Source organism: Leptopilina heterotoma, unplaced genomic scaffold (genome assembly GCF_015476425.1).
Source record: "Leptopilina heterotoma isolate Lh14 unplaced genomic scaffold, ASM1547642v1 Lhet_51, whole genome shotgun sequence".
NCBI lineage: Eukaryota > Metazoa > Arthropoda > Insecta > Hymenoptera > Figitidae > Leptopilina > Leptopilina heterotoma.
In genome coordinates this window covers 238,857-264,659 of record NW_025111110.1, presented here as the reverse complement: position 1 = coordinate 264,659, position 25,803 = coordinate 238,857, and the positions used below count along the sequence as shown (strand labels likewise).

Here is a 25,803-nt window from a genome sequence, read left to right as displayed (position 1 = left end):
ACAACCAGCCATCTTGAACGTTTATTCATCTTCTCGTCAGCGGTTGTCAATTCCCAGGTAATACACATTGGTCTATACATCGTACACATGCCTACGTGGAAGAGTGGAAGTACCAGAGTATTGTGAGGGAAAGTAATTTCACTTTCTATTAATTTGTGATGGCTGTGTTGATATTTCTGTAACTACAAATATCGATTTTGAACATGAGTGATACGATTCGAAAAGTGAAAAATCCTCTGCTTTCCGCGGCAGGACAAGGAAATCCTTTTGATAATTTTGGGGAAAATGCATTACTTATGCCTGTAACACCTACTACACCAGCTGTTTTAAGTGACGGTGAGATTTTTCGTTTTTGTACAATCTATATTTTTAAAGTTTACTATACAAAAAAAGATGAAAAAATTCTATTGTTATCATAACCTTCGTGACCAAGGATATTTATCATATTTATCATATAGCGGAAAAAATGGGGTTTTCTATGTCTATTGCGCAAAGCAATAAAAATAAAAACGGTAAAAACAGATGGAAAATAAATCTGTCGGTACTGCAGCTCTGGCATTTAAAATTTAAAATCCTACGTATTCAATTTAGAAAGGAATTAGAAGTGTTTTTATTTTGGTGTCAGCATATTTTGTGCTTATACGATATTTTTTTTTTTTGTTGATAGAACTGAAAAATCCCATTTTCTGTTATTTAATTTAAAATAATTTTACTATAATCAAGCATATTTTATTAAATATTTTAAATACAATATTTTAATAATAATACAATGACGTACTTATACATAAATTTCTGTTCTAGACTTGAGATTACATATTTCATTAAATATTTTCGTTTAATTACTTTAAGTGGAAAATTCAGATTATAATTCTCTTAAGTGGTACATGGAAATACAATAATTTATATTCGTCGCTTCGTATAAAAATATCAAAGAAAATTTGCACGGCTATTTCTATATTTACAATCATGAAAACGTAGGAAAATTTCGGAAAATTTAAAATCTAGTTCTTTCTGGCCTTTGTTCAGGAGATGCAGATCCGTATCTTTGTGTATACGGCAAATCCCGGCTTTTCGTTCTCTTCAGACAGTACATAATCAGTAAGATAATGAAAATTATCAATAATATCAAAAACAAAACACCCATTACAATCGCAATGATTTCTCCATCGTTCAGGTTGTCCCATTCTGAAAAAATATTTCATTTTTAAAATATCAGAAAAGTAGGTCGTATTTTTGATAAAAAGTATTTTTATCAACAACAGCGACTAAACGTAAAATTTAGAAATATTTTTTTTTCTACCTGTAACGTCTATTCTGCGATTATTGTAATTGCCGTACATATCAACGGCAGATATGTTGACAATTCGATGACAACAGGTTGCATAATAGAAAAATTTTACTTGATTGGTTGTTCCACTGATATAATCGGTTTGTGTTTCAATTCCGGATGGAGATGAGGTCACTAGTTTTAGACCTGGATTTATAGAAAATAAATATTTTATTTCTCTAGTCAATGAAAATAGTAATTTGTACTCATTAAAGATTAAACTACGGGGGAAAAAATTGAAATACCTGAATCAACATCTTGTACAGTTATGTCTACGCTCCAAATACTCTTCGAACATCTATCTTCTCTCAAATATCCTCCGCAATTATTATTGAAATAGTATTTAATAATTGGTCTCGTATCGTCGAATTTCTGAAAATATCTTTTTTTTCAATTGTCCAAATTTTAGGGGAAATCAGGGATCGAACTAGGTCCGCAAATCTCGTAAAAGTCATTTTTTTTTTTAAAAAAAAGGTCCGTAAAGTCCGTAATTTGATTGAAAAAGGACGAAAAGTTCGTAAATTGGACGATATAATTTGGAGAATTTTAGAGAAATTACAAATGAATGCAGAAATTCAATTATTTTCAAAAGTAATAAAATTCTTCACAGAAATTCAATTATGAACAAACATTTTTTTAAATTCTCGTCGAAATTTCAATTATCTTAAGAAATAATAATAATATTCTTCTCCGAAATTCAATTATTTTTAAAAATTTTGTTAAATAAAATTTTTGGCAAAATTTTAATTATTTTCAAAAATTTTCCTCAATTCAATGATTTTTAATATCTACTATTTTAATAAAATTTTCCAAAAGAATTCAATTATTTAAAAATTTTAATAAAATTCTAAGCAAACATTTAAATGTTTTCATAAAATAATAAAAATTTCACTAGAATTCAATTATTTACAAATTTTTTCGCAATAATTCAATTATTTCCATAAATAATAGAATTCTTACAAGGATTCAATTATTTTCGTAAATAATAAAATTCTTTTTAGGAATTCAATTATTTTTAACACAATTTTAATCGAATTTAAAATTCGTCAAAAGAATTCAATTACTTAAGAATTGTTTTGATAACATTCTTTATGAGAATTCAATTTTAAGAAATATTCAATTATTCAATAAATTTTTTTTTAGTATTTAAATAATAATTGAATTCTAATAGAAGTTTTTAATAAAAATTGATACAAAAATAAATTTCAGTTAAAATTTTATATTATAATTGAATATTATAAGCATTAGTGCGTAAATTTTTAGAAATAATTGAATTTTGAAAAGGTTTCAAATTAAAATCTTTGAAAATCTGAAATTTTCATATTTTTAACTAACAATTCTGTGGAATTAATTTTTTTTGAGAAACTTTAATTGCGGATTTTTTTTGAAATTATTTAAAGTTTTTATTTTCTAATATATATTTAATTAGAGAATTTACGAACAATTGAAATTTAGTCAAATTAAATTGTAAACAAATGAATTTGAAAATTAAAAAAAAAAAATTTTCAAAAATAATAAAAAATAATTGATTTAAAGAATAATTTTAGTTAAAACCACTAAGAAAATTTTTAATTTTGTAGAAGTTACAAATTTAAATTCAATTATTTTCAAGAGTAATAAAATTCTTCGTGTAAATTTAATTATTTTCGAAAATAATAAAATTCTTCTCAGGGATACAATTATTTTCACAAATAATAAAACTCATCGCAGATTTTCAATTATTTTTAATTCAATTTTAATCAAATTTCTCGAAAAATGTAATTATTCTTAAAAATTTTATTAAAATTCGTCAAAAGAATTCAATTATTTAAAAGTTTTTTTGATAAAATTCTTTATGAGAATTGAATTTTAAGAAACATTCAATTTTCAATAAATTATTAATTTATTTTTGTATTTAAATAATTGAATTCTAGTAGAATTTTCTAATAGAAATTGATTTCATAATGAATTTCAGTTAAAATTTTAGATAATAATTAGATAATAATAATACTGTGCAACAATTTTTAGTTTATTGTTTCTTTCCCAAATAAGTGTAGGCTTATAATTAGATAATAATTGAATATTAAAAAAAGTATGGCGTAAATTTTTCGAAATAATTGAATTTTGAAATTTTTTCATTGAATTTCTTTATATTATTTGAAGTTTTTATTTTTTAATTGAAGAATTTACGATAAATTGAAATTTCGTAAAATTAAATATTGCAAATAAATGGATTTGAAAATTCAAAGAACTTTTTCAAAAATTATTAAAAATAATTGATTTAAAGAAGTAATTGAATTGATAATGATTTTATTACTCGGACTGGTTATATTATTGTCAGTAATTGATCCGCAATTTTTCATGTTTGGTTCCTAAAGTCCATATTTTTAAATACTTTCACTGGTTCGAGCCCTGGAAAATTATCAAATTGTTAACTTACCCGAAGATTTGAATTCTGAATGAATAAATTAGCCGTTTTTTTTATTGTTTTTGATTCCGAACCATCAACCAGAACAGTAAGTGTTATAGGATTAACGGTGTCCGATATTCCAAGAGGTATGAATATTTCCGCTGTAACTGTAACTATTTGTCCTGGTGTCGCTAAATTACAGTATGGGCTCACCGTTAAAGGTGGACTGATGAAAAAAAAGGAAATGTTAGAATTAAAAATTCGAATTTTTTGAAAAAATTGTAAATAAATTTTTTTTTCTTACTTTGAGGGATATACTTGAACTACTTCGATGGGTGAACCTAAGGCTCTATAACACAAAATTGATTCTTTGATCTGATTGTTTTTGACATCGAAAACTATTCTAACTCTTCCTGATCCTGTTCTTATGATTAGATTACTGTCTGAGCTCACGTCAACAGTAACTAATTTCTTTTGGAAAAAACCGTCACTTGTACTTCTTGTGAGATCGTCAATTTCCAAAGATTCGTGTTGAATTCGATTTTCTATTTGTGGACCAACTAATACTTTTCTGTTATTATTAACAATCTCCTCTTTACTGAAGTCTGGAAAAGCAATTCTCGATTCTAAATTTGTCGATTGTGACAAATTTCCCGGAATCCATTTCTAATAATAATTCATAGGATTAATTATTTATTTTTATTCAGAAGTTTTTTTTGTACAATTGTTTTACCTCTTGTTCAGCTGCTTGCAAATTACGATCTTCTTCTCTGTCATTCTCATCGAGTTCAAATGATCTCGAAGATATTTGAATCGAAGATATATTCCTCGGTTTTTCGACTATTTTCTGTAAAATATATTTTTTTCCAATCAATCGAAAGTCGCTTTTGTATAATTTTCTACTTATTTCTACTTCTACAGAGAAAAACATTACGTTTCAATCTTGAGACAACATTCTTGTTATTGCTCAAAAAGAACGTCACACATTTTGTTTACCTCGTTAAATCTGCTTTCTGCAACAATTTCTTCTTGTCGCTCTTCCTTGAACTCTATAAATACGAAAAAAATTAATCTACATTATAAATTTATTGCTGTTAATTATTATCTTTATGTGGTGAAATTTTTACAAGGAAAAGATTTCAGAAAGAGAGAGAGAGAGAGAGAGAGCGAATTTTTTCTTTTTGAAATTTGAAAAGTGGGGGAATAAATTTTGCAAATAGTTTCTTGTGAGAACGTCAGAAATGAATGCATTGAAGTTGTACGTCAGTTTAGTGTGCATAACAGTGGCCAAAGGGCAATACTACTTCGCATAACAAAACGAGTTTGTAGGCTTAGTGCCAAGATCATAGCAGTTTCTTGTCGGATTTAGCACTGTCAAGAGTACAGTTCCCGCGCTTCATAATAATAACAAAAGTTGATTTATGGAAAATTGTCCCACGCGTGTGACAAGAAAATTTTCAAGTTTTCCACTTTTTCCAGTTGCGTAATTTTTCAAATGGACAACAAAGTGTAAAGTTCTTAAGATCTTTTCTTTTTGTAAAAAAAAGAACTGAAGCGTAATTAGTAGAATATTTTTTCTGTTTGATTATCATAACTACTGACCTTGAAGTTTTGAAGGAAGTTAAATGTTTTGTTGTGTAAAAAGAAAATGATTTGAATTTTAAATATTTGTTTCGATAATATTTTGCTGTGGAGTCAAATAATTATTTATAAATAAAAATTGTTGTTAAATTGTTCTTTTTCATGATCGACAAGTTTTTAAGATTTAAATTAACAAAATGTTTAGTTTTGCATTATTAAAAAATTGTATTTTATTAAAATAATGTTATTAAATTATTTTATTAAAAAATTAAATTTTTCATTTGGAAAATTCACTGTTAATTTGTTTGATTATAATAAAAATTCAATTTGAAGACGAAAAATATATAAAACTTTAGAATAAATTGTTAATTGATTCGTTTAGATTCCATTTCCTCAGGTTTCGATTTTAGTCGAGAATTCAAAAAATTGCAAAAGAATTGGAAAAACATTGGAAAATAATTAAATAACATCAATTATCTCACCGTCCGTTGCATTGTCATTGTGTTTGAAACGATCCTCTTCTTCTGTTTTCGAATCATTGAATACTGTGGCGATAATAAAATGATAATTTGAATTTTCACCGGGTGTAATTTTAAGAGACCATTCGCCCGGTGGAGGATTGCGCACATTCAATCGCAACACCATAGTTTGAGTCATGCGCTCTAAGGAACGCATTATATCCGATATTTTTCCATTTTCATTCCATTGCAAGAGTCTTTCTTGATCAACTGAAAAGTAATTGTTTTTTTCTAGTAAAAATAGTTAAAAAAATTCTCTCAAATATATATTCAATTTGTTATTAAAATATGTCATTGATTATTTTTAGTTTTAGGGAAAAGTGGACCATGTATCTAGTTGTAGATGACGTGTTCTACATATTTTCAAGATCACTTAGTGCTTTTGTTATTAATATAAAATAACAAAATTGACAAATTGTGGAATAGTGCCTTTTTTGGGGGAGAATAATTTTTTGTACGAAATTCATTGTCGATAATATTGTCTTTGACAATTATTGATCGGTTGGGAATTATTTTTCTTCTGTTAAATTTCAAGGTAGTATATGGACGTTGGAGTATGTGTACATTTTGTGTAGGATAATAGATGAAAAAAAGATAATGTGTGTTCTCAATTACGTAAGACATTTGGAAGATGATATATCGGTATTTTTTTTCACTGCGAGTATTTTTTTTTTTTCTTTTTATTATTTTCCTTTGAATGAGTCAATGGTGCACTCCGTAAATAAGATTGGATTCAAAGAACGATTGGAGACGAATTGTCTCAACGAATTGTTATGATTATATTGTTAAAAATCTATTGTTGTCTTTTGGCATCGTTTACATATTTTTTGATATGTATATTCAAAGTAGAGATTTCTCATTGTTGTCAAGAATTGAAAATACGAACTTTATTTACAAAATAGAACTTCTTTTCTTGTAATAGAAAGTTTTTGATACTTTTCCAGTATAGAAAAAGTTTGTTTTCTTACATTCTTTCTGAGTAACAATAGTTACTTAGAAATTTGATAGAAAGTACAGTTTTTGTTTCCATTTTTTGGGAAAATAAATTCAATCAGGAAATGAGTTATGAATGTGATGAATAGCAATTAGAAACTATGAATAATTCTATTCAGTTTTTTTAGTTTCTTTTTTATTGAAACAGGTGTGATTGTATTGAGGTTTGCTTGATATTTGAACTTTGGTTTGTTATGTTAACAATGTTGTTCCTATCTAATCAACGAAAGGATTGGTTTACAACATTGGGAAATATTAACTTTTGTTATGTAAAAACTGATAAGTAAAATTTTCCTTTTTATTGTTTTTTTCAATATTCTTATAGTTCGGCTAGTTACTTTCAAGTTTTTATCATTATTTTATCGTCATTTAAAGAAAGTGTGATTCTTTTAATAATTCTTCTTTAAACAAAAGAAATTCTACACAAGTAGAAAAAATCTTTTATTTAAACAATTTCTACTTTAAATAATACTTCTACTTTAAATAAGAAATAAATCTCTGTTTGAAATTTTTCTAATTCTGCCAGAAGAGATTAATCTTCCCTCTTGAGTATTTGCTAGTTTCTAGATTTAAATATATCTAGATATGTGCAGTCGATATATTTATTTTTAGAAACAACCTAATTTGCGTATACGTTCAATGAGAGAAAATTGCATCAAGACGACAGTTAAGATATATTTTTTTATAAGAAAATTTTGTTTACTTGGATGAATTGACTAAAACATTTGTTATTAATTACCTGGAATTTGGAGATCAATTTTTGAAATATTTCCCAAAACAACTATATTGAGATTGTCCACGAATTTTTTAACAGAAAATTTCTGTTCCAGTGAATTCGTCAAATTTTTCTGATCGACAAGAATTTCCTGAAAGAAAAAAAGTTTTCGAATAATTTACAACTGAATTTTGTCATAGAAATTGAATTTGAAAAAGAAGCATAAGAAGAAAAGAACATTTGAAAGATAAATTTTTTTTTAATGTAACTTTGGACAAAAAAAATGACATTACATTGAGAAAAAGTAAAGGAAAAAAAATTGCAGTTCACAGCGTGAAGTGACAACAACTCCTTAAATAATATAAACAAACTTTGATTACTTGTGATATTGATTGTGAAATTATTCTAAACAATTTGCGGATTTCTGCGTCATTTCTTTGACCGTATATGAAAAAAAACAAAGAATTTCGTTTCTTGCACAATTTTATTGAAAATCGATAATGTCGTTTGTCATATATAATAAATTATTTAATCATAATTTTTTTTAATCTTTCATTATATTTCAAATTACTTTTCTAAATTAAAATTTTTACTTACGTGAGATTTATGAAATTGTCCAGCAGTGTTTGTAAATGCTTTAAAATTCGAATTTGTCTCATTGACAAATTTCATTTCCTTGGTTAAATTATCTTTGTCCTTAGGTATATTACAATGAACAACAAAATAGAACTGTAAAAAATATAATTCGAAATAAGACTGTCTTTTTACGAAAAAAAATACAAAATTCTTACCTCGCTTCTTTTTTCATCCGAATTCGCAGTTTTTGTGACAAACGTACTTCTGTTATTGATGGGAATTGAGGCAGTAACTAAAATATTTTTTCAAATTTATTATTTGTTTAGTAGTAAAAATTTAACAGCAATTTATTTTTTATGAATTTATAAACTGGTAATAAATATTTTTAAATAATGATATCATGAAATTATAAATTATAATTATAGAGTGTGAAAATTTACACTGAATTACTATAAATCGTATTTTTTATTCACTTTAAATTGATTCATGTAATCTAATATTAGATGAACGATGAACTTCTAACACAAAGTGAATAAAAAAGTTAATCGATATCTGTAAAGATGATTAATAAATAAAAATGCTGTTGAAACTTAATTTTTTTGTTCCATTGAACTTATGCATATTGTAATATTTGTTTTAACTATCATGATTGCTAATAATATTCTTTTGAATCATTATTATTCTCTTTACTGAATATTTATTTTAAGGAAGTGATTTATGATTAACTGATAAACTTCTTTTCTTCCGGGAGAAATTGGATATAATCGTATTATTTCATTCATTGATAAACTTTCATTATTAGATCGCGTATTTTTTAATTTTATTTCTATTATCACCTGTTGAATTTTCTTCATTCGTAAATGTCCACACAAAATTCATGAAACGATTATTTTCTTCTTCGGAAATTTTCACAGTTTTCTTCTCGATATTGTACCTTAATGGAAAAAATTTCGTTTTGTAAAAATATTCGAAATTGAGATTTATAAAAATAAAATTATATTTCTGATTTATGAAAAAATTGTCAAACCTCCAGCATTTGATATTTCCCAAATAAAATTCACTGTCTTGTTGAATATCAGAATTTTCCTCAGTATTCGATTTTCGAAGTAATTTCCCGAGTGGTGTATTTTTATCAATTTTGTTATTATTTTTTAAAAGGGAAATTTGTCGATTTAGGAATCTTTTTAATTGCAAATAGTCTACATCATTAATTGAGGTATTTATTCCCTGAGTAATACACAAATTCACTGAAAAAATGAGAAGACACAAATTCACTATTCGCACGAACATTGTGATTATTCCGAAAAAAAAATGAAACTGACTAGTTATTAGTTATGAGCTCCCTACTTATAAAGTCCATAGTTAAGTATACAAAAGACAGGTCGTGTTTCATTGCGATTCTTTGACGTAAAAGTAAACCTGGGTGTCGACGAATTGCATTGCACAATTGGTCTTTTTTTCATTTCTTTGTGTAGTTACGTGTACCAGATTGTAATGTGTAAGTTTGACATAAGACAAGCATCAAAAGAAAGAAAAACAAATAGAGAAGAAGGGATACAAAATTCTACAAAAGATGTTTGTTATCTCATCCTGTTATGATTGTGTCTTGTCGAAAGTAGAAGAAATTTTCACTTTATGGATGTGCCTTTTTATCAGATCAATGTCGTTTCCTATATGTAGCCATAAAACGTCCGGTTCAATATTGACTCTCCTCAATGAAAGATTCTTGAGGAATTTAGGTTACAGAATTGTCTAAATTTGTCACGAATAGATATTGTTTGGAAATTTTGTTTCATAATTGAAAAATTTGACAAATGGGTACTGGGCAGAAAAGAGATTTTCATTTTTTGTTTAATTTTAAATTGAAAACTTTGAATCAAAATTTGTTTGAATGATTGATTTATTGGGTGATTTTATTTACAGATTTAGTACCAGAGGGACCGCCTGGACCTATCTTAGCTAATCCATTGCCTGCGACGATAAACCCAACGGTGGATTATTCATCTGGAAACACGATTTCTGCAGGTTCTTTTCAAGAAGAACAGAAAACATCGCCACCTCAGGGACAGAAGCAAAGTTATTTTACTTCTATTCTATCGTCACTGCCAAATTTATCACTGTCGTCGATTACGGGAGATAATAGTAAACAGGAAATTCAAGAAGCTCAACAAGTTGTACAACATGTGGATCCTTATGGGCAAAATCCTTACGGACCTCTTGCTGGCTCAACAAATTTTGTAACTACAAATCCATTCGAATCTTGTCCACCGACGTTCGAACCAAATCCTGTTGCTCCCCAGCAATTGCCGCCTCCTGTGACTCTTCCTCCGAGTGGTGGTTAGTATAATTTCTGTTTCAAATTGTTTATAAAGTTTTAAATGCAGGTTTCGCACTCATCTACTAAAAAAATACTATTTAATATTTTTTTTACGATTTGCTATTATTTCAATACTTTATTTTACATTTCTGACACTAAAAGCTATTTTATTCTTTTTTTGAGAATTTGCAAAATTTTAAATTTACTAATAGTTTAATAGAAATAAAAGAATTATTCTTAACAGTTATTAATTAAGTAGCAAATGTTACGCGCGGAACGTGATATTCAATTTAATATTATTATGGAAACTACAGAATTTTTTATTTTCAAATATGGATTTTTGAATAATTTTAGATTGAAACTTTAAACAAATTGAATTATTAACTAATTTACTAATTAATTATTCTTGTTTATTAATTTCAAAAATTTGAATAAAATCCTTCGCAAGAATTCAATTATTTTCATAAATAATAACATTCTTCGTAAGAATTCAATTATTTTTATAAATAGTAAAATTTTTTGCAAAAATTCAATTCCATTCAAAATAATTTCACGAAAGTATTCAATTTTTTTCTTAATTCGTTCCAATAAAAATTTTCAGTATAATTCAATTATTTTCTAAAATTTTAATAAATCCTTCGAAACAATTCAATTATTTTTATGAAAAGTAAAATTCTTTGCAAAAATTCAATTCTATTCAAAACAATTTCACGAAAGTATTCAATTTTTTTCTTAATTTGTTCTAATAAAAATTTTCAATATAATTCAATTATTTTCTAAACTTTTAATAAATCCTTCGAAACAATTTAATTATTATTTTTAATACAATTTTTATAAAAATTTTCAAAAAAATTTAAATTATTTTCTAAAATTTTAATAAAATTTAATAATTAAATGCTTAATTTTAATAATAAACAAACATGATTATTTTAAAAAGTTCAATGAAATTGTTCATAAAATTCAAGTACATATTATCAAAATTTTTTAATTAAAATTATTAAAGAGACTCCATTATTAAAAAAAAAATTCAAAGAAATTCTTCAAAAAGAATTTAAATCGGATTTTCAAAAACTTTATCAAAAATTCTTCATGAGAATTCAATTATTTTCCTAAATAATAACATTCTTCGAAGGAATTGAATTATTTCAAATAGTTTTTTCATAAAATTTGCAGAAAAAATTTTTACAATGAGGTATAAAGTTTTCACAAATAATAGTAACATTTTTTACGGGAATTCAATTATTTAAAAAAAAGTTAATAACATTCTTCACAAGAATTCAATTATTTTCGTAAATATTAAAACTCATCGCATGATTTTAATTATTTTTAATATTATTTTAAATACATTTTCAGAAAAATGCAATTATTTTAAAAATTTTTATTAAAATTCTTCGAAAGAAATCAAATATTCTTACATGTTTTGATTAAAATTTTTTATAACAATTCAATTTTAAGAAATATTTAATTATTCAATAAATTATTTATTTATAATTGAATATTTGAATTCTCGCAGAACTTTCCTGTAAGAATTAATTTAAAAATGAATTTCAGATAAATTTTGAGATAATAATTGAATATTATAAGAATATTATAATTATAAATTTTTAGAAATAATAATTAAATTTCAAAAGATTTTTAAATTGAAATCTTTGAAAATTTTAATTGTTTTAAAACATTTTTATTTTGTATAATTATTAATTTATTATTTTTCTAGAATATGATTAAAGTTTTAAATAAGTTTATTTAAAAATTTAAAGAAAAAAAAATTGAATTTTTGAAGAATTACAGTTGTAATGTTTAGAAATAGTTAAATTTAAAAAGAGTTTTACATTGGGTAAGTATATAAAATATGTTAATTATGTGGAAAAAGAAACAATGATTTAAATGCCTATTTATGAAAAATTTTCAAAAAAATTTACTTTAGAAATTTTGAAAAAATTAGTCTTTTGAAAAATGGTAATTAAATATTTTTTAAAGATAGTTGAATTCTAGTAAATAATTTTAAAAAATTAAATTAAATTTCCAATTATTTGGACATTTTATCAAGTTCAATTAAAACAAATTTTATAAAATGTTATTTTTTTTTACTTTTAAAAATTATTTTGAAATATAATCGTATTTTTGAAGAATTTAAAATTAAAATTTAAAAAATAATTGAATTTTGCAAAAATTTAGAATTGAAGTTATTATCAGGATTCAGGTAAATAGTTTTATGAAAATTAAGAAAAAGTCAGAATCAAATTTTTGTTATTTTGTGAATCGTCTAAAACAAGTTTTTTAGTCGTCAAATTTAATTTTTTAATAGCTACTTTTTAACTACTTTTTTCAGTCATAAAGCTAGTTTTCGCTACTTTTTTAAAATTAATTATCGAGTGTGAAGCCTGTAATTTTTAAACGAAATAAATTTTATATTTATAAATATTGAGATATTCATAATTAGTAGAATATAAGTAAGATAATTTTTAGGCGCAGGATCATATCGACTTGGCAATCAAAGGCGACTGAAGTACGCACCACCTCCGGATTTGACATCGAATACTACGAAGCAATATCCAGGACCAACGGTTCCTGTTTTCCCCCCTCAAGTCACTTTTCCACCTACTCAATTTTTCAATCCAAACGCAGCTCTCCCAAGTGAAAATTTCAATTCACCGTCATCGCAAATAAGCACAGGACCTGCCTCGAATCAAGAAAGTGCCATTCAAAGTCCTTTCAGTAACATTCCAACTGTAACAGCCACAAGTTCCGCTAGTTTTCAAACCCCAGTTTATTCTCCGCCGAAAATTGGATTATTTTCTTCTGCACCTGAAGCAATTCCCGCACGTATTCCCGAACCTCTAACCCCACAGAATACACCCGCAGGCACTGGTTTTTCCAGTTTTGCCGCCTATGATAAATCTCCGTTCCTCTATCCCGGAAGTGGAGTCAGTTATTCAGGACCTGTTTTCGATCCGATAAACACAGAGCAGAAAAAAGATTTCTTCAAGGAAGGATTGATCCATTCTGAAGGACTGCAAAATTTATCGACCAACATTGTCAATGATGATAAGACCTTCACTCCAATTTCTGCCGCTAAAGTTAGTGAGAAATTAGAGCACTTAATAGCCGAGCAAAAGGAGGAATTATCAGCGCAAAAATCCAGTGATTTATCCACAGACGTTTCGGACATTACGTCACGAATTCTTTCCGAAGATAAACTAACTGATTCCAAAAGAGATTTCACTGATTTGACGAGCAGTTTTGATAAAGATCAGAGTAAGTCATCAGAAGTGCTCACCGAAATTGATTTAAATGCACCAATTACGGAAATTTCTCTCTTAAGACCTGAACAAAGTTTCAACACGAATTCAGTGACGAATTTATCAACAGCTAATTTTTTCTTGGGTGATCATCATTCAAGTGTAAGTGTGAAGCAATCAACGACTGTTGAGAGTTCAGAGATACCGACTTTTTTTAATCCTTTGAGTCATTCAAATCAAAGTGCTCCTCAGTTGATCAGTGTTGATCAAAATCTTCAGTCTGGTAATTCAGCTTTCTCGAGTGTTTTGAATGAACCATTGGCACAGGTGCCTTCTCATTCAAATTGGAGTATTAATCAAAGTTCACAGCCTACCGTGAATCCTACTTTGAATCCAATTTACGCTGGTCCTCAAACAGCTCCTACATTCTATAATCCAAATCAATTTACGAATCAATTCAGTCAAGCGAGAAATGATCCCTTTGCTAGTTTATCATTTCCTCAACACGATGTCCAGAGTTTGAGTGATAGTGTCACTAATGTTGACGTCACTTGTGGTTATTCGCCTTCATCTACAATTGGTGTTCTTCCACAATCAACAGGAACAGCGACGCTCAATCCTGTTCAAACGTCAGTGAATCCTATGAGTCGAGTGACGCAAGGCACTGTGCCACCTAGTCTGGAAAATTTGGTGAGTCATGAATCATCTGTTAGGAAATTTTTAAATATATTCTTCTACAAATAGTAAAAAAAATAGTTCAGGGTTGCCAAAAATCAGGGAATTCAGGAGAAGTAAAATTGGTCAGGGAATTTTATTAAAATTACTGGAAAAATATTAAATTATTAGAATTTATAATAACATTCTGGATTTTGGTGTTCAGCAGTCTTTGAAAATATTAAACAGATTTCATTCTTCTTGAATCTTTTTTTTGTTTGCCTTTCAAAATTTGAAATCACCACGAATTTTAATACAAAAACTTAAGGTTTTTCTATTTCTGACAATAATTAAACTTTACAAAATATAAAACTGAATTTATTTTAAATAATTTAATTCTTAAAGAACTATCATAAAGTTATTACAAATTACAAAATTTTTTTATTTTTAAATATCAACTTCAGTTTTTGAACACTTTTAGATTCAAAATTTATAAAAATTCACTTATTAACTACAAAATCTTATTATTTATAATTTATCTTCTAAAAATTTAATAAAATTCTGCGAAACAATTCAAGTTTTTAAAAAAATTTTAATAAAATTCTTTATAAGAATTCAATTATTTTTATAAATAATAAAACTCTTTTCAGGAATTCAATTATTATCAATACATTTTTAATTAAATTTTTCGAAAGAATCCAATTATTATTTTTACTAATTTTAATAACATTTTTCATAAGAATTCAATTATTTTTATAAATAATAAATTTCTACGCATGAATTAAATTATTTCCAATTTAATTTTTATAAAATTTCTCGAAAGAGAAAAAAAAATTGTAATAAAATTCTAGGAAAATTTCAATTAATTCGAAAAAAGTTAAGAAAATTCAATAATAAAATTTCTAATTGCAATTCTTTTAAAAAATCGAAAGAAATTCTTCATAAAATACAATTGCTTTCAAATTTCATGAATTAAATTATTTCCAATTTAATTTTTCTAAAATTTCTCGAAAGAATTTAATTATTTTCAAAAATTGTAATAAATTTTCTGGGAAAAATTCAATTAATTCGAAAAAAGTTAAGAAAATTCAATAATACAATTTTTAATTACAATTATTTTAAAAAATTGAAAAAAATTCTTCATAAAATACAATTGCTTTCGAATTTCATGAATTAAATTATTTCCAATTTAATTTTTATAAAATTTCTCGAAAGAATTTAATTATTTTCAAAAATTGTAATAATATTCTAGGAAAAATTCAATTAATTCGAGAAAAGTTAAGAAAATTCAATAATCAAATTTTTAATTATAATTATTTTCAAAAATCGAAAGAAATTTTTCATAAAATTCAATTGCTTTCAATATTTTTAATTAAAATTAATTATTAAAGAAACTACATTATTTTCAAAAACTTAAAGAAATTCTTCAAAAAAATTCAATTCTTTATTACCTAAAAAATAATAAATAATTTTAATAAAATTTAATAATAAAATTATTAATTACAATTATTAAAAAAACCAATTATATAAAAAAAAATTAGCGAATTCGAAAGATTTAATTATTTTAATATTTTAATAAAATTTCTAAATTGAATTCAAATATTTTAAAAAAATATGTAATAAAATTTTAAGACGAATTTAAATATTTCTTAAATTTCTTTTAAAATTCAGTAATCAAATGATTAATTACAATTATTAACAAACACGATTATTCTAAAATAACTTGAAATTTAGTTTTAATAGAGTTGCGTTTACAATTTTTATAAATAATTGAATTTCAAATGGTTTGAAATTAAAGTTTTAGAAAATTTGAATTTTAAAAAATTGTTATTAAGAATTCTAAAGAATTTAGTTTTTTTTAAAACCTTATTTATTCAATTTTTTATATTAGTTGAATTATAATTTAATAATTTTTATAATTTCATTTAATGGAAAAATTATCGAATAATTTAAATTTCATAAAATTCAATTGTAATCAAATGGATTTCGGAACTATTTTAGATGAACTTTCTGTTCTTTAAATAATTGAATTTTCAAAGAACTTTAACAAAACTTATTAAAAAATAATTAATTTAGAGAAGAATTTTAGTTGAAAATTCTACAAAGTACCTAATTGAATTAAAATCACAAAAATAACTTTAGAAAGCAAAAATAGTAATTTTTATAAATTATCATATTATTATAATTATTATCGTGGAAATTTTTAAAGATCTTAATTCTATGAAAAAATAAATCAGGAAAAAGTCAAGAAAAAATAAAATTAAACTTTTGTGGAAACCCTGTAGTAGAAAAATAGAAAAAACTTCCAATAATTAATTTATTTTTGATACTTTTATTTAAATTTTTTTTTTAAATTTGCAGTAAAAGTATTTGTGGTTTTAATTATTATTTGGTAATTTTCAGGCTGTTGGACCAACAGAAAAACGAATGCAGTACAGACCAGTATACCACCATTGGTTTTTCCGAAAGGAAGTCGAATCCAAGGTATTGTGGGTTCCACTTTCTATGCATGACAGTTTAAATCTAGAGGAGGTACACAATTCAAATGAAATCAGTCCGGAAACTAAGGTAGCAACCGACGGTGGTCGTTACGATGTTGACATTCTGAGACGTGAGAGAATTCCGATTTATTGGCCGGGACCAGCAACGGAAGTGAGGAGATGTTCTTGGTTTTATAAAGGATCTTCCGAATCAAGATACACACCTTATGAAGAAAGTGTAGCTGTTAAATTCGAGGAGGAATATAAACAGGCGTGCAATAATAATAATTGGAATCGAAAAATCGACTTGAACAATGGAGAGTATATTATTTTCCACAGTCCCACAGTCCAAGTTCACTATTTGGAAACGGCCTCGCCGGAAATGGCTGTCCCAGTGAGTAGTTTACTATATTCTCAATCTACCTAATTTTGTGCTTGAATTATGTTTTAATTTTCTCTTTGATCAGAAAGGAAAATTTTTATAAGAAACTATAGGAAAATTTTAACTTTTAGTTTAAATTACATTTTTAGTTTTTTATTTGCTTATTTTATTTTTGTTTTATTCTTTGCTTTATGTCTTATTTTAAAAATAATTTTTAAAGCTTGTTTTTTACTCTCTGTTTATTAAATATTCGATTCGGAAGATTTGAGGAGAATTACGTGGAGACTTAAATTCAATATTGTAAATTAATTTGAAAACAAGAAATTATTTATAATACTGATTCACACGACTCATTAGTCATGTGAATCATTTTTATAAATAATTGCTTATAGGAAATTTTTTCGCTGATCAGAGAGGAAATTGGAGATAAAAATTGAATAATAATTTAAGAATAACATTTCAACGATTCAGAATATAATGGATTGATAAGAATTTTTAACTAATTTTCTCAGATTTGATACGATTATCTTTCAGATTTTTATTTCTTTAATACTCGCACCACCTAAATTTTGAATAATAAATTAAAAATTAATTTTAATGAAAAAAAATTATTTCGATTCAAAGAATATAATTTAATTTTAAATTAAAAAGGATTAAAGGGATGCCACAGGTTAGGGAATTCAGGGAAAAGTCAGGGAAATTAGCATTGGTCAGGGGAATCAGGAAAAAGAAATTACAAATAATTCAAATACAAACCCTTCAATTTTTTCTATTTCTGATAATAATATCTTTTTAAATAACTTAATTCTTGAACAACTATCATAAAATTATTACTTATAAATTATTTAATGATTAATTTTACTTCAAAATTAATTGGATTTCAAAAGAGTTGCGTTTACAATCTTCATAAATAGATGAACTTCAAAGGTTTCAATTTGAAATTTTAGAAAATATCAATTTTTAATGAATTTAAATAGAAATTTTAAGAACTACTGATTACAGAAATTCAATTATTTTCAAAAATGATAAACTTCTTCGAATAAATTCAATTATGTTCAAAAATTTTTTTTAAATTCTGATTAAAATTTCAATTATTTTTATAAATAATAAAATTCTTTTCCGAAATTCAATTATTTTCAAAAAATTTAATAAAATTCTGGGCAAAATTTCAATTATTTTCAAAAATTTTCCTCATTTCAATTATTTTCAATATCTACTATTTTAATAAAATTTTCCAAAAGAATTCAATTATTTAAACAAAATATTAATAAAAATTTCACAAGAATTCAATTACTTATCAATTTTTTTATAAATTTCTTCGCACCAATTCAATTATTTTTAATTTTCTAATGAAATTTCACGAAGGATTTTAAATATATTCAGAAAATTAAAAAAAGAATAGTTCTGAGAAATTCAATTATTTCGAAAAATTTAAATAAACTTCTTTTAAAAATTCTATTATTTAAAAAAATGTTGACAAAATTCTTTACAAGATTTAGTTAATAAAATTGCAATTTTAATAAAATTTTCCTAAATAATTCAATTATTTTGAATACAATTCTTCTTAAGAATTCAATTATTTTCACAAATAATACATTTTTTATGGGAATTCAATTATTTAAAAAAATTTGTATAAAATTCTTCATAAGAAATCAATTATTTTCATAAATAATAATATATTTTTCTCGTGAATTCAATTATTTAAAAAAATTTGAATAAAATTCTTCACAAGAAATTAATTATTTTCATAAATAATAATATATTTTTCTCCGGAATTCAATTATTTTCACAAATAAAATTCTTCACAGGAATTAAATTCTTTAAAAAAATTTTTAATAAAATTCGTTGCAAGAATTGAATTATTTTCATAAATAACAAAACTTATCTCAGAATTTCAATTATTTAATTTTTGTACAATTTTAAATAAAATGATAGAAAATTGCATTTATTCTTAAATTTTTTTTAAATTCGGCGAAAGAATTCAATTATTTAAAAAAATTTTTGATAAAATTCTTCATAAAAATTAAATTATTTAATAAATTATTTATTTTTGTATTTAAAAAATTGAATTCTCGCATAATTTAGTAATAAAAATTGATTAAAAAATGAATTTCACTTAAAATTTTAAATTATAAATTAATATTGAAAGCATTATAGCGTGAATTTTTAGAAATAATTGAATTTTGAAAAGGGTTCAAATTAAAATCTTCGAAAATTTGAATTTATAGTTACAATATTCTGATGATAAAAAATAATGATTTTATCACTCTGTCATCTTGAATTTCTTCATGTTTTATAATATTTTTCTCAAAAGTTATTGAATTTGAAAATCTTAATTCCTATAGAAAAATAATAGGTAATGATGAAATATTTATTTAAAAAAGAAATTATTGGTGTTTTTGAATAATTTTACAATTAAAGAAATTCGTAAATAAATGTAATAGAATTTTTTTGAAGTATTTAATTATTTTTAGAGTGAATCAGAATATTCTTTAGATTCAGGAAAAAAGTCCAAATTTTGTCTGGAAATCAGGGAAAAACAAAATTAAATTTTTATGGTAACCCTGGATTAATTAGAAAAAGAAGAAATATTGAAATGTTATATAAATGGAAAATTATAATTTGCAGGATAATCGAGCGCCTTTTTTTGTGACAGTTTTAATTTTTCTGTGAATTTTTATTTCTTTGCACTTGCTTCTCATTTTCAATCATTTTGTTAACTCTTCACTCATCTTTGATGTAACACACGCACGTTCCTGTTTGAATCCTGACCTATTCAGGGTTCAGAGGACAGTACATATTTACAGGGAAGCAATAAGAGGCCCAGGGTCGTGAAAAGAGGAGTCGATGAGTTTCATATCGAGGAAGGCGAGCCTGAGAAAGTGGATCACCTTTTATTCCTGGTACATGGAATCGGCAGTGTTTGCGATTTGAAATTCAGATCTGTCGAGGAAGTTGGTGAGTTAACTGTAAAGAAAAATACTACAAAATTCTATTCTTTCTAATAAAAAATTAACTAATAAATAAAGCTCTGTAATCTTAATAATTGTGGAATTATCTGCAATTTGAATTATATGTTGAATTATCTGTTTACAATTTGTTTTATTTACACTGACAAAATGTTTAAATTTGAAATTAATTTTTCTTTCGCAGTTGATGAATTCCGAAGTATCTCTTTGCAATTAGTGCAATCACATTATCGATCAGCGAGCGATCATGGTGTAGTGAATAGAATAGAAGTCTTACCAATATCTTGGCATGCGACTTTACATTCAGAGGATACTGGAATCGATAAAAAATTACAAGCAATCACTCTTACGAGTATACCGAAACTTCGTCATTTCACAAATGACACGTTACTCGATATTCTCTTCTACACGAGTCCTATTTATTGTCAGACTATCATGAGAGCCGTGGGCAGCGAACTAAATCGTCTCTTCTCTCTGTTCAATGAAAGAAATTCGAATTTCAATGGAAACGTTTATTTAGGAGGCCATTCATTAGGAAGTCTAATTATCTTCGATCTTCTCTGTCATCAGAATCCACCTCCGGAGGAGAAACTTGATGACATTAAAGAAGTGAGTATAATTGAAATTGAAAATTACTTCTTTTGGATGTGGGATTTTTTTATTGAATTAATTTCAATACATTTGTCGAATTTTTCGAAAATTGGTTCAAAAGATTAAACTTTTTCCATGATTGCTTGTCTTAATAGGAAGCTGAGTGTGCCGGATCGGAATCGTTAGCTTCCGTGAAGAAGAAGAATTTGAGCAGAAAAGTGAGTTACGTTATGGGTGCGGCTGGAACCGGACAACCATACATTCACTATCCTCAATTGTCATTTCATCCACAAGCCTTTTTCGCTCTTGGAAGTCCAATTGGAATGTTCGTCACTGTCAGAGGGATTGATACACTCGGAGAGGATTTCACTTTACCAACGTGCCCGGCATTCTTCAACATATTTCATCCCTTTGATCCAGTTGCCTACAGAGTCGAATCTCTCATTAGTCCTGAAGCACATAAGTTCCGGCCTAAACTCATACCGCATCACAAAGGCAGAAAGCGAATGCATTTAGGTAAAAACAAAATTCAATCCATTCTCAAGTAGGATTTTTTATTTATCTTTAGATATTTTTTTTCCATTTCTTCATATATTTTTGTCCTGGTTTCTTTATATATTTCTACCATTCTATTTTGAATTTTCCTAATTATTAATTCGACCAAGTGATAGAATCAATCTTATAATTTCATTGGTGTACGTTTGTTTGGAATTGTTGAAACAAAATTGTTATAAATTATTTGTAAGGGTGGCCACGCAACCTGGAAATGTCAGGGAATTTTATAAACGTGGAAAAGTCAGAGAATTTTGATCGGAATAATGGAAAATTATTATTTTCTAAAGTTATTGTGTTTATTCTTGAAGTCTAATTTTTCTTAAATATTTCAATATTAATTCAATTTTAAAAGAGTTGCGTTTACAATTTTCATAAATAGATAAAGTTCAAAAGGTTGTAATTTGAAATTTTGTAAATTTCAATTTTTATTGAATTATTCAAATAATAAAAATTTCACAGGAATTCTAATAGAAGTTACAAATTGTTCATAAATTTCTTTGCAATAATTCAATTATTTTCATTAATAATAAAATTTTTTAAAGAGATTCAATTATTTTTATAAGTAATAAAAAACTTTATAAGTTTTCAATTATTTTCATAAATTAATAATAAAACACATCGTCGAATTTCAATTATTTTTAATACAATTTTAATAGAATTTCTCGAAAAATATAATTATTTTTTTAAATTTTATTAAAATTCATCAAAGAAATTCAATTCTTTTAAAAAGCCTTCCTATAATTTATTTATTAGAATTTAAGTATTATTGTCAATAAATTTTTAATTAAATTTCTTAAAAGAATTAAATTATTTTCAAAAATTTTAATGAAATTCTTTTTAACAATTCAATTATTTTTCAAAATTATTTTAATAAAATTCTTCGTAGAAATTTAATTAATTTCCATAATTTATCAAAATTCAATTATTTTCAATATCTACTATTTCAATAGAATTTCACAAAAGAATTCAATTAGGTATTTAAAAAGAAATATTATTAAAAAACTCGTCTCAAGAATTCAATTATTTTCCAAAGTAATATAATTCTTCGCAGAAATTCAATTATGGTCAAAATGTTTAAAAAAAATTCTCTTCAAAATTTCAATTATCTTTATAAATAATAACATTTTTCTCCAAAATTCGATTATTTTTAAAAATTTTAATAAAATTCTTGGCAAAATTTCAATTATTTTTAAAAACTTTTCTCAATTCAATCAAATTTTTTTACAGAGATTCAATTATTTTTAATACAATTTTAATCTATTTTCTCGAAAAATGAAATTATTATTAAAAATGTTATTAAAATGTGTTAAAAGAATTCAATTTTAAAAAACATTTTATTCTTCAATAAATTATTTATTTTTGTATTTAAATATTTGAATTTTCGTAGAATTTCCAGTAAGAATTGATTTAAAAATGAATTTCAGTTAAAATTTTAGATAATAATTGAATATTAAAATCTCTAAATTTGAATTAGTAAAAATGTTTCTAATTTGAATTAGTGACTGGCTTTTTGCTGTTGAATTAGCAGATTTTACTAATAAATAGTCGTTTCAACTAATTTAATATTAAAATTTACTAATTCAAAAGCAAAAAGTCATTCACTAATTCCAATTAGTAAACATTTTTACTAATTCAAATTTAGAGAGAAAGTATTATAGCGGGAATTTTTAGAAATAATTGAATTTTGAAAAGGTTTCATATTATAATCTTTGAATGTTTGAATTTTTTATACTTTTAATTGAAAATTGTGTAGATATAATTTTTTGAAAAAGTTTAATTGAAGTTTTTATTCTCTAATATATATTTTATTGAAGAATTTACGAATAATCGATGAAATTTCGTAAAATTGAATTGTAAACAAAAGAATTTGGAAATTTTCAAAGAAATTTTACAAAAATTATTAAAATGATATTATTATAATTACTTTAAAGAAGAATTTTTGTTAAAAATTCTGGAAAACAATAGTTGAATTGAAGTGATGAAAGTAATTTTGAATAAGTTACAGTGACAATATTTTTATAATGTATAATAATGATTTTATCAGTCGGTCATTTTTTTTCTTCATGTTATAATAATTTTTTACAATTAATTTTGTAAAATATAAATGTAGTTTTAAAAACCTGGAAAAATTCCATTTTTTAACCTGGAAAAGTCAGGGAATTTGAAATGAGCAAAAGCGTGGCAACCCTGAAATAATCTTTCTTCCATTAATTAATACAAATAAGTTTTCTTTAGTAAAAATTAATGAAATTTTCAGAATTAAAAGAAACAATGGCACGAGTTGGCGCTGATTTGAAGCAAAAGTTTTTGGACTCGGTCAAAAGTACGTGGAACTCGGTCTATCAATTGGCAATGTTTCATAAACCGGATAATCAGTCTCTTGAGAAGGAAATCGATAAAGTCGTTGAAGAGCAATTAATTCATTCACCAAGTGAACCTGAGTTGCAGAATGAGGACGGCGGAGATGATATTAAAGTGGGAAATCTCAATGGTGGTCGAAGGATCGATTACGTACTTCAAGAGGCGCCTTTCGAGTACATAAATGAGTACATCTTTGCACTGACAAGTCACGTTTGCTATTGGTTTGTTGCTCTTCAAATATTATTATTTTCCTTTCTAATTAATCCAGAATTTTTAATTAAGATTATTATTTTTCAGTTACTAAATTTAATTTCTAAATTTCCTTAAAATAAATTATTCTAATTTTCATACTAAAATTTTATGTTCTAAACTTAAAAGAAAATTATTCTTATTATTCTTTTTATTTTGAAGAAAATGTGAAATTTTTCTAAAACTAAAACTCTTTTCGCAGGGAGTCGGAAGACACGATGCTGTTGATGCTTAAGGAAATTTACGGCTCAATGGGCATTCAGGCAGATGCTCAAATGCCGCAGAATATTACGATTGAAAGAGTTTCCGCACCATCAACACCAGGACCATCGAATTCATATCAAAATAATTTAACGTCACCATCATCCTATTCTGGTGTGGATCCAACGGCACCAATGAGCAATAAATCCGTTGGTCCCCCACCAATATCTGGCTTCGTAAGAAAATCGTGATCGACACCCTCTCAATTATCTCACACCTCGAAATACGCAAAACATTCCTAATTGGCCAAATATTCGGGGAAAACTTCACTTTAACAGGAGACTACAGAGAGTAATATATATATATATATATACTGGAGAAAACGAGATAAGTATCATAACTTGGAGTTAATATTGTGATAAATTGACCTGAGTCATTAAAATATTCAAAGTGAAACATACAGACATTTAAGTATATTTAAATCAGTATGTTTTTTTATATTTAAAAGTAAAAAAATATATAATATATGAAGTGAAATATATAAAATATACGAACTACATAATATAAATAGATAAAGTGAAATATATAAATAGAACTAAAAAAATAATACAGAAAATATAAGTACAGAAGTGAAATATATATGAGAACTAAAAAACGAACTAAAAAAACGCAAAGTGAAAAATATAAAAAGTGAAATATATAAATCTATATAAAATTTAAATATCAACGAAGTGAAATATAATAATAAATCTTCCAATAAGACACAAATATCGAATTGTGTGCGAGAGAATGGGAAAGTGTTAAAAATAAGGGAATGCGAATGAAAAAAAAAATTGTACATAAGGAAAAATTCTTCAATGTACCATGCTTTCAGTATGTTTTTTTTCATATAACTGGCATGGTGTACATATATTTTAATAAATCATTGTATTCTTTTAGAATTCAAGGATTTTGTGTCTCCTTATCGATAGCATTGATTTTATTTTAGATTTGATAATTTCGAAGTGGAAAAAATTGTTTGATTGAAGGATAGAGAAGAGTTTTCTAATTTGATTTACTGAAGGCTGAGTTTCGTGAAAGTGGAATTGATCCGTTCGCGTTGAGATAAAGAACTTAACATCGTCCCATGAGCGGCGTTACGTGTCCGCCCGGATCGTCGAACGGGCGTCACCTTATCGCGAGGGTTGTTTAGCCTCTACTCTAGACTTGTGGCGGGGGTTTGGAAAAAAAAAGAGTAAAAAGAAAAAAATACTTCGGCACATGCACAAGCAGAGGGTATCACGAAACGCTAATTAATTGCGGTGCAAGCCTCGCCGGTTGCTGCTTTGCATTTTGCGTGCGAGCCTTCGTAGGTTGTCAGCTGAGCGAATTTCATGATGATTTATCGCCTTTGCAAAAGTTACTTTTTCGCGATACTTTGCTACGACTTCGTCCGCCGCAGACTTTGACTGCAAATCGAGCAATTTTCTCGTATAATGACAAATAAGTCTTTCTCTGCAACTCCTTTTTTCTGTTGTGTTGCCTTTGCTTTCTTTGTTTATCGCTTTTTTTGCTTCTCTTTGTTTCTAGGTAGAATTTTCAAAATAATATTTTTTAAATCAAATTTGATTTAATTTTATTTCTGAAATTGTAATTACGTTTGAAATGTAATTTTAGAGTGTGTGAAATTTCTGGGTGTGACAGATTTTTTCTTTCGATGATGATGA

General features: G+C 25.5%; 2 protein-coding genes across 3 annotated transcripts; one reads left to right on the top strand and one right to left on the bottom strand.

Annotated features, from left to right (window-relative positions):
• The first annotated feature begins 44 nt into the window (after positions 1 to 44).
• LOC122507806 (SEC23-interacting protein-like) lies at positions 45 to 25,038 on the top strand. 2 transcript variants are annotated; one of them, XM_043620723.1, is made up of 9 exons: positions 45 to 336; positions 10,023 to 10,436; positions 12,883 to 14,345; positions 16,713 to 17,183; positions 19,979 to 20,129; positions 20,325 to 20,749; positions 20,887 to 21,247; positions 23,544 to 23,868; positions 24,099 to 25,038. In XM_043620723.1, exons 1-9 carry the CDS (start codon positions 204 to 206, stop codon positions 24,346 to 24,348), a joined length of 3,993 nt encoding a protein of 1,330 aa, XP_043476658.1. In that variant the 5' UTR covers positions 45 to 203; the 3' UTR covers positions 24,349 to 25,038. The 2 variants fall into 2 exon arrangements, with proteins under 2 accessions (XP_043476658.1, XP_043476657.1); XM_043620722.1 differs by having other exon boundaries at positions 19,952 to 20,129.
• Positions 754 to 9,975, bottom strand: LOC122507808. The gene is made up of 13 exons (XM_043620725.1): positions 9,127 to 9,975; positions 8,936 to 9,033; positions 8,315 to 8,391; positions 8,121 to 8,252; positions 7,548 to 7,674; positions 5,780 to 6,025; positions 4,713 to 4,765; positions 4,450 to 4,563; positions 4,021 to 4,382; positions 3,747 to 3,942; positions 1,573 to 1,699; positions 1,301 to 1,474; positions 754 to 1,185 (listed from the first exon to the last, which is right to left on the bottom strand). The coding sequence occupies exons 1-13, from the start codon at positions 9,387 to 9,389 to the stop codon at positions 995 to 997; spliced, it is 2,160 nt and encodes a 719-aa protein (XP_043476660.1). The 5' UTR covers positions 9,390 to 9,975; the 3' UTR covers positions 754 to 994.
• Positions 25,039 to 25,803: the final 765 nt, after the last annotated feature.

What these genes read in the sequence shown, in the direction of transcription:
- LOC122507806 (XM_043620722.1), top strand. Translation starts at nt 204, where the DNA reads ATGAGTGATACGATTCGAAAAGTGAAAAATCCTCTGCTTTCCGCGGCA. An exon ending in CGCCGGAAATGGCTGTCCCA is followed by an intron (nt 17,184 to 19,951) that starts GTGAGTAGTTTA and finishes TGACCTATTCAG; the next exon opens with GGTTCAGAGGACAGTACATA. An exon ending in CAGATCTGTCGAGGAAGTTG is followed by an intron (nt 20,130 to 20,324) that starts GTGAGTTAACTG and finishes TTTCTTTCGCAG; the next exon opens with TTGATGAATTCCGAAGTATC.
- LOC122507808 (XM_043620725.1), bottom strand. Translation starts at nt 9,389, where the DNA reads ATGTTCGTGCGAATAGTGAATTTGTGTCTTCTCATTTTTTCAGTGAAT. An exon ending in CGGATGAAAAAAGAAGCGAG is followed by an intron (nt 8,253 to 8,314) that starts GTAAGAATTTTG and finishes TATTTTTTACAG; the next exon opens with TTCTATTTTGTTGTTCATTG. An exon ending in AATTGATCTCCAAATTCCAG is followed by an intron (nt 6,026 to 7,547) that starts GTAATTAATAAC and finishes ATTACTTTTCAG; the next exon opens with TTGATCAAGAAAGACTCTTG.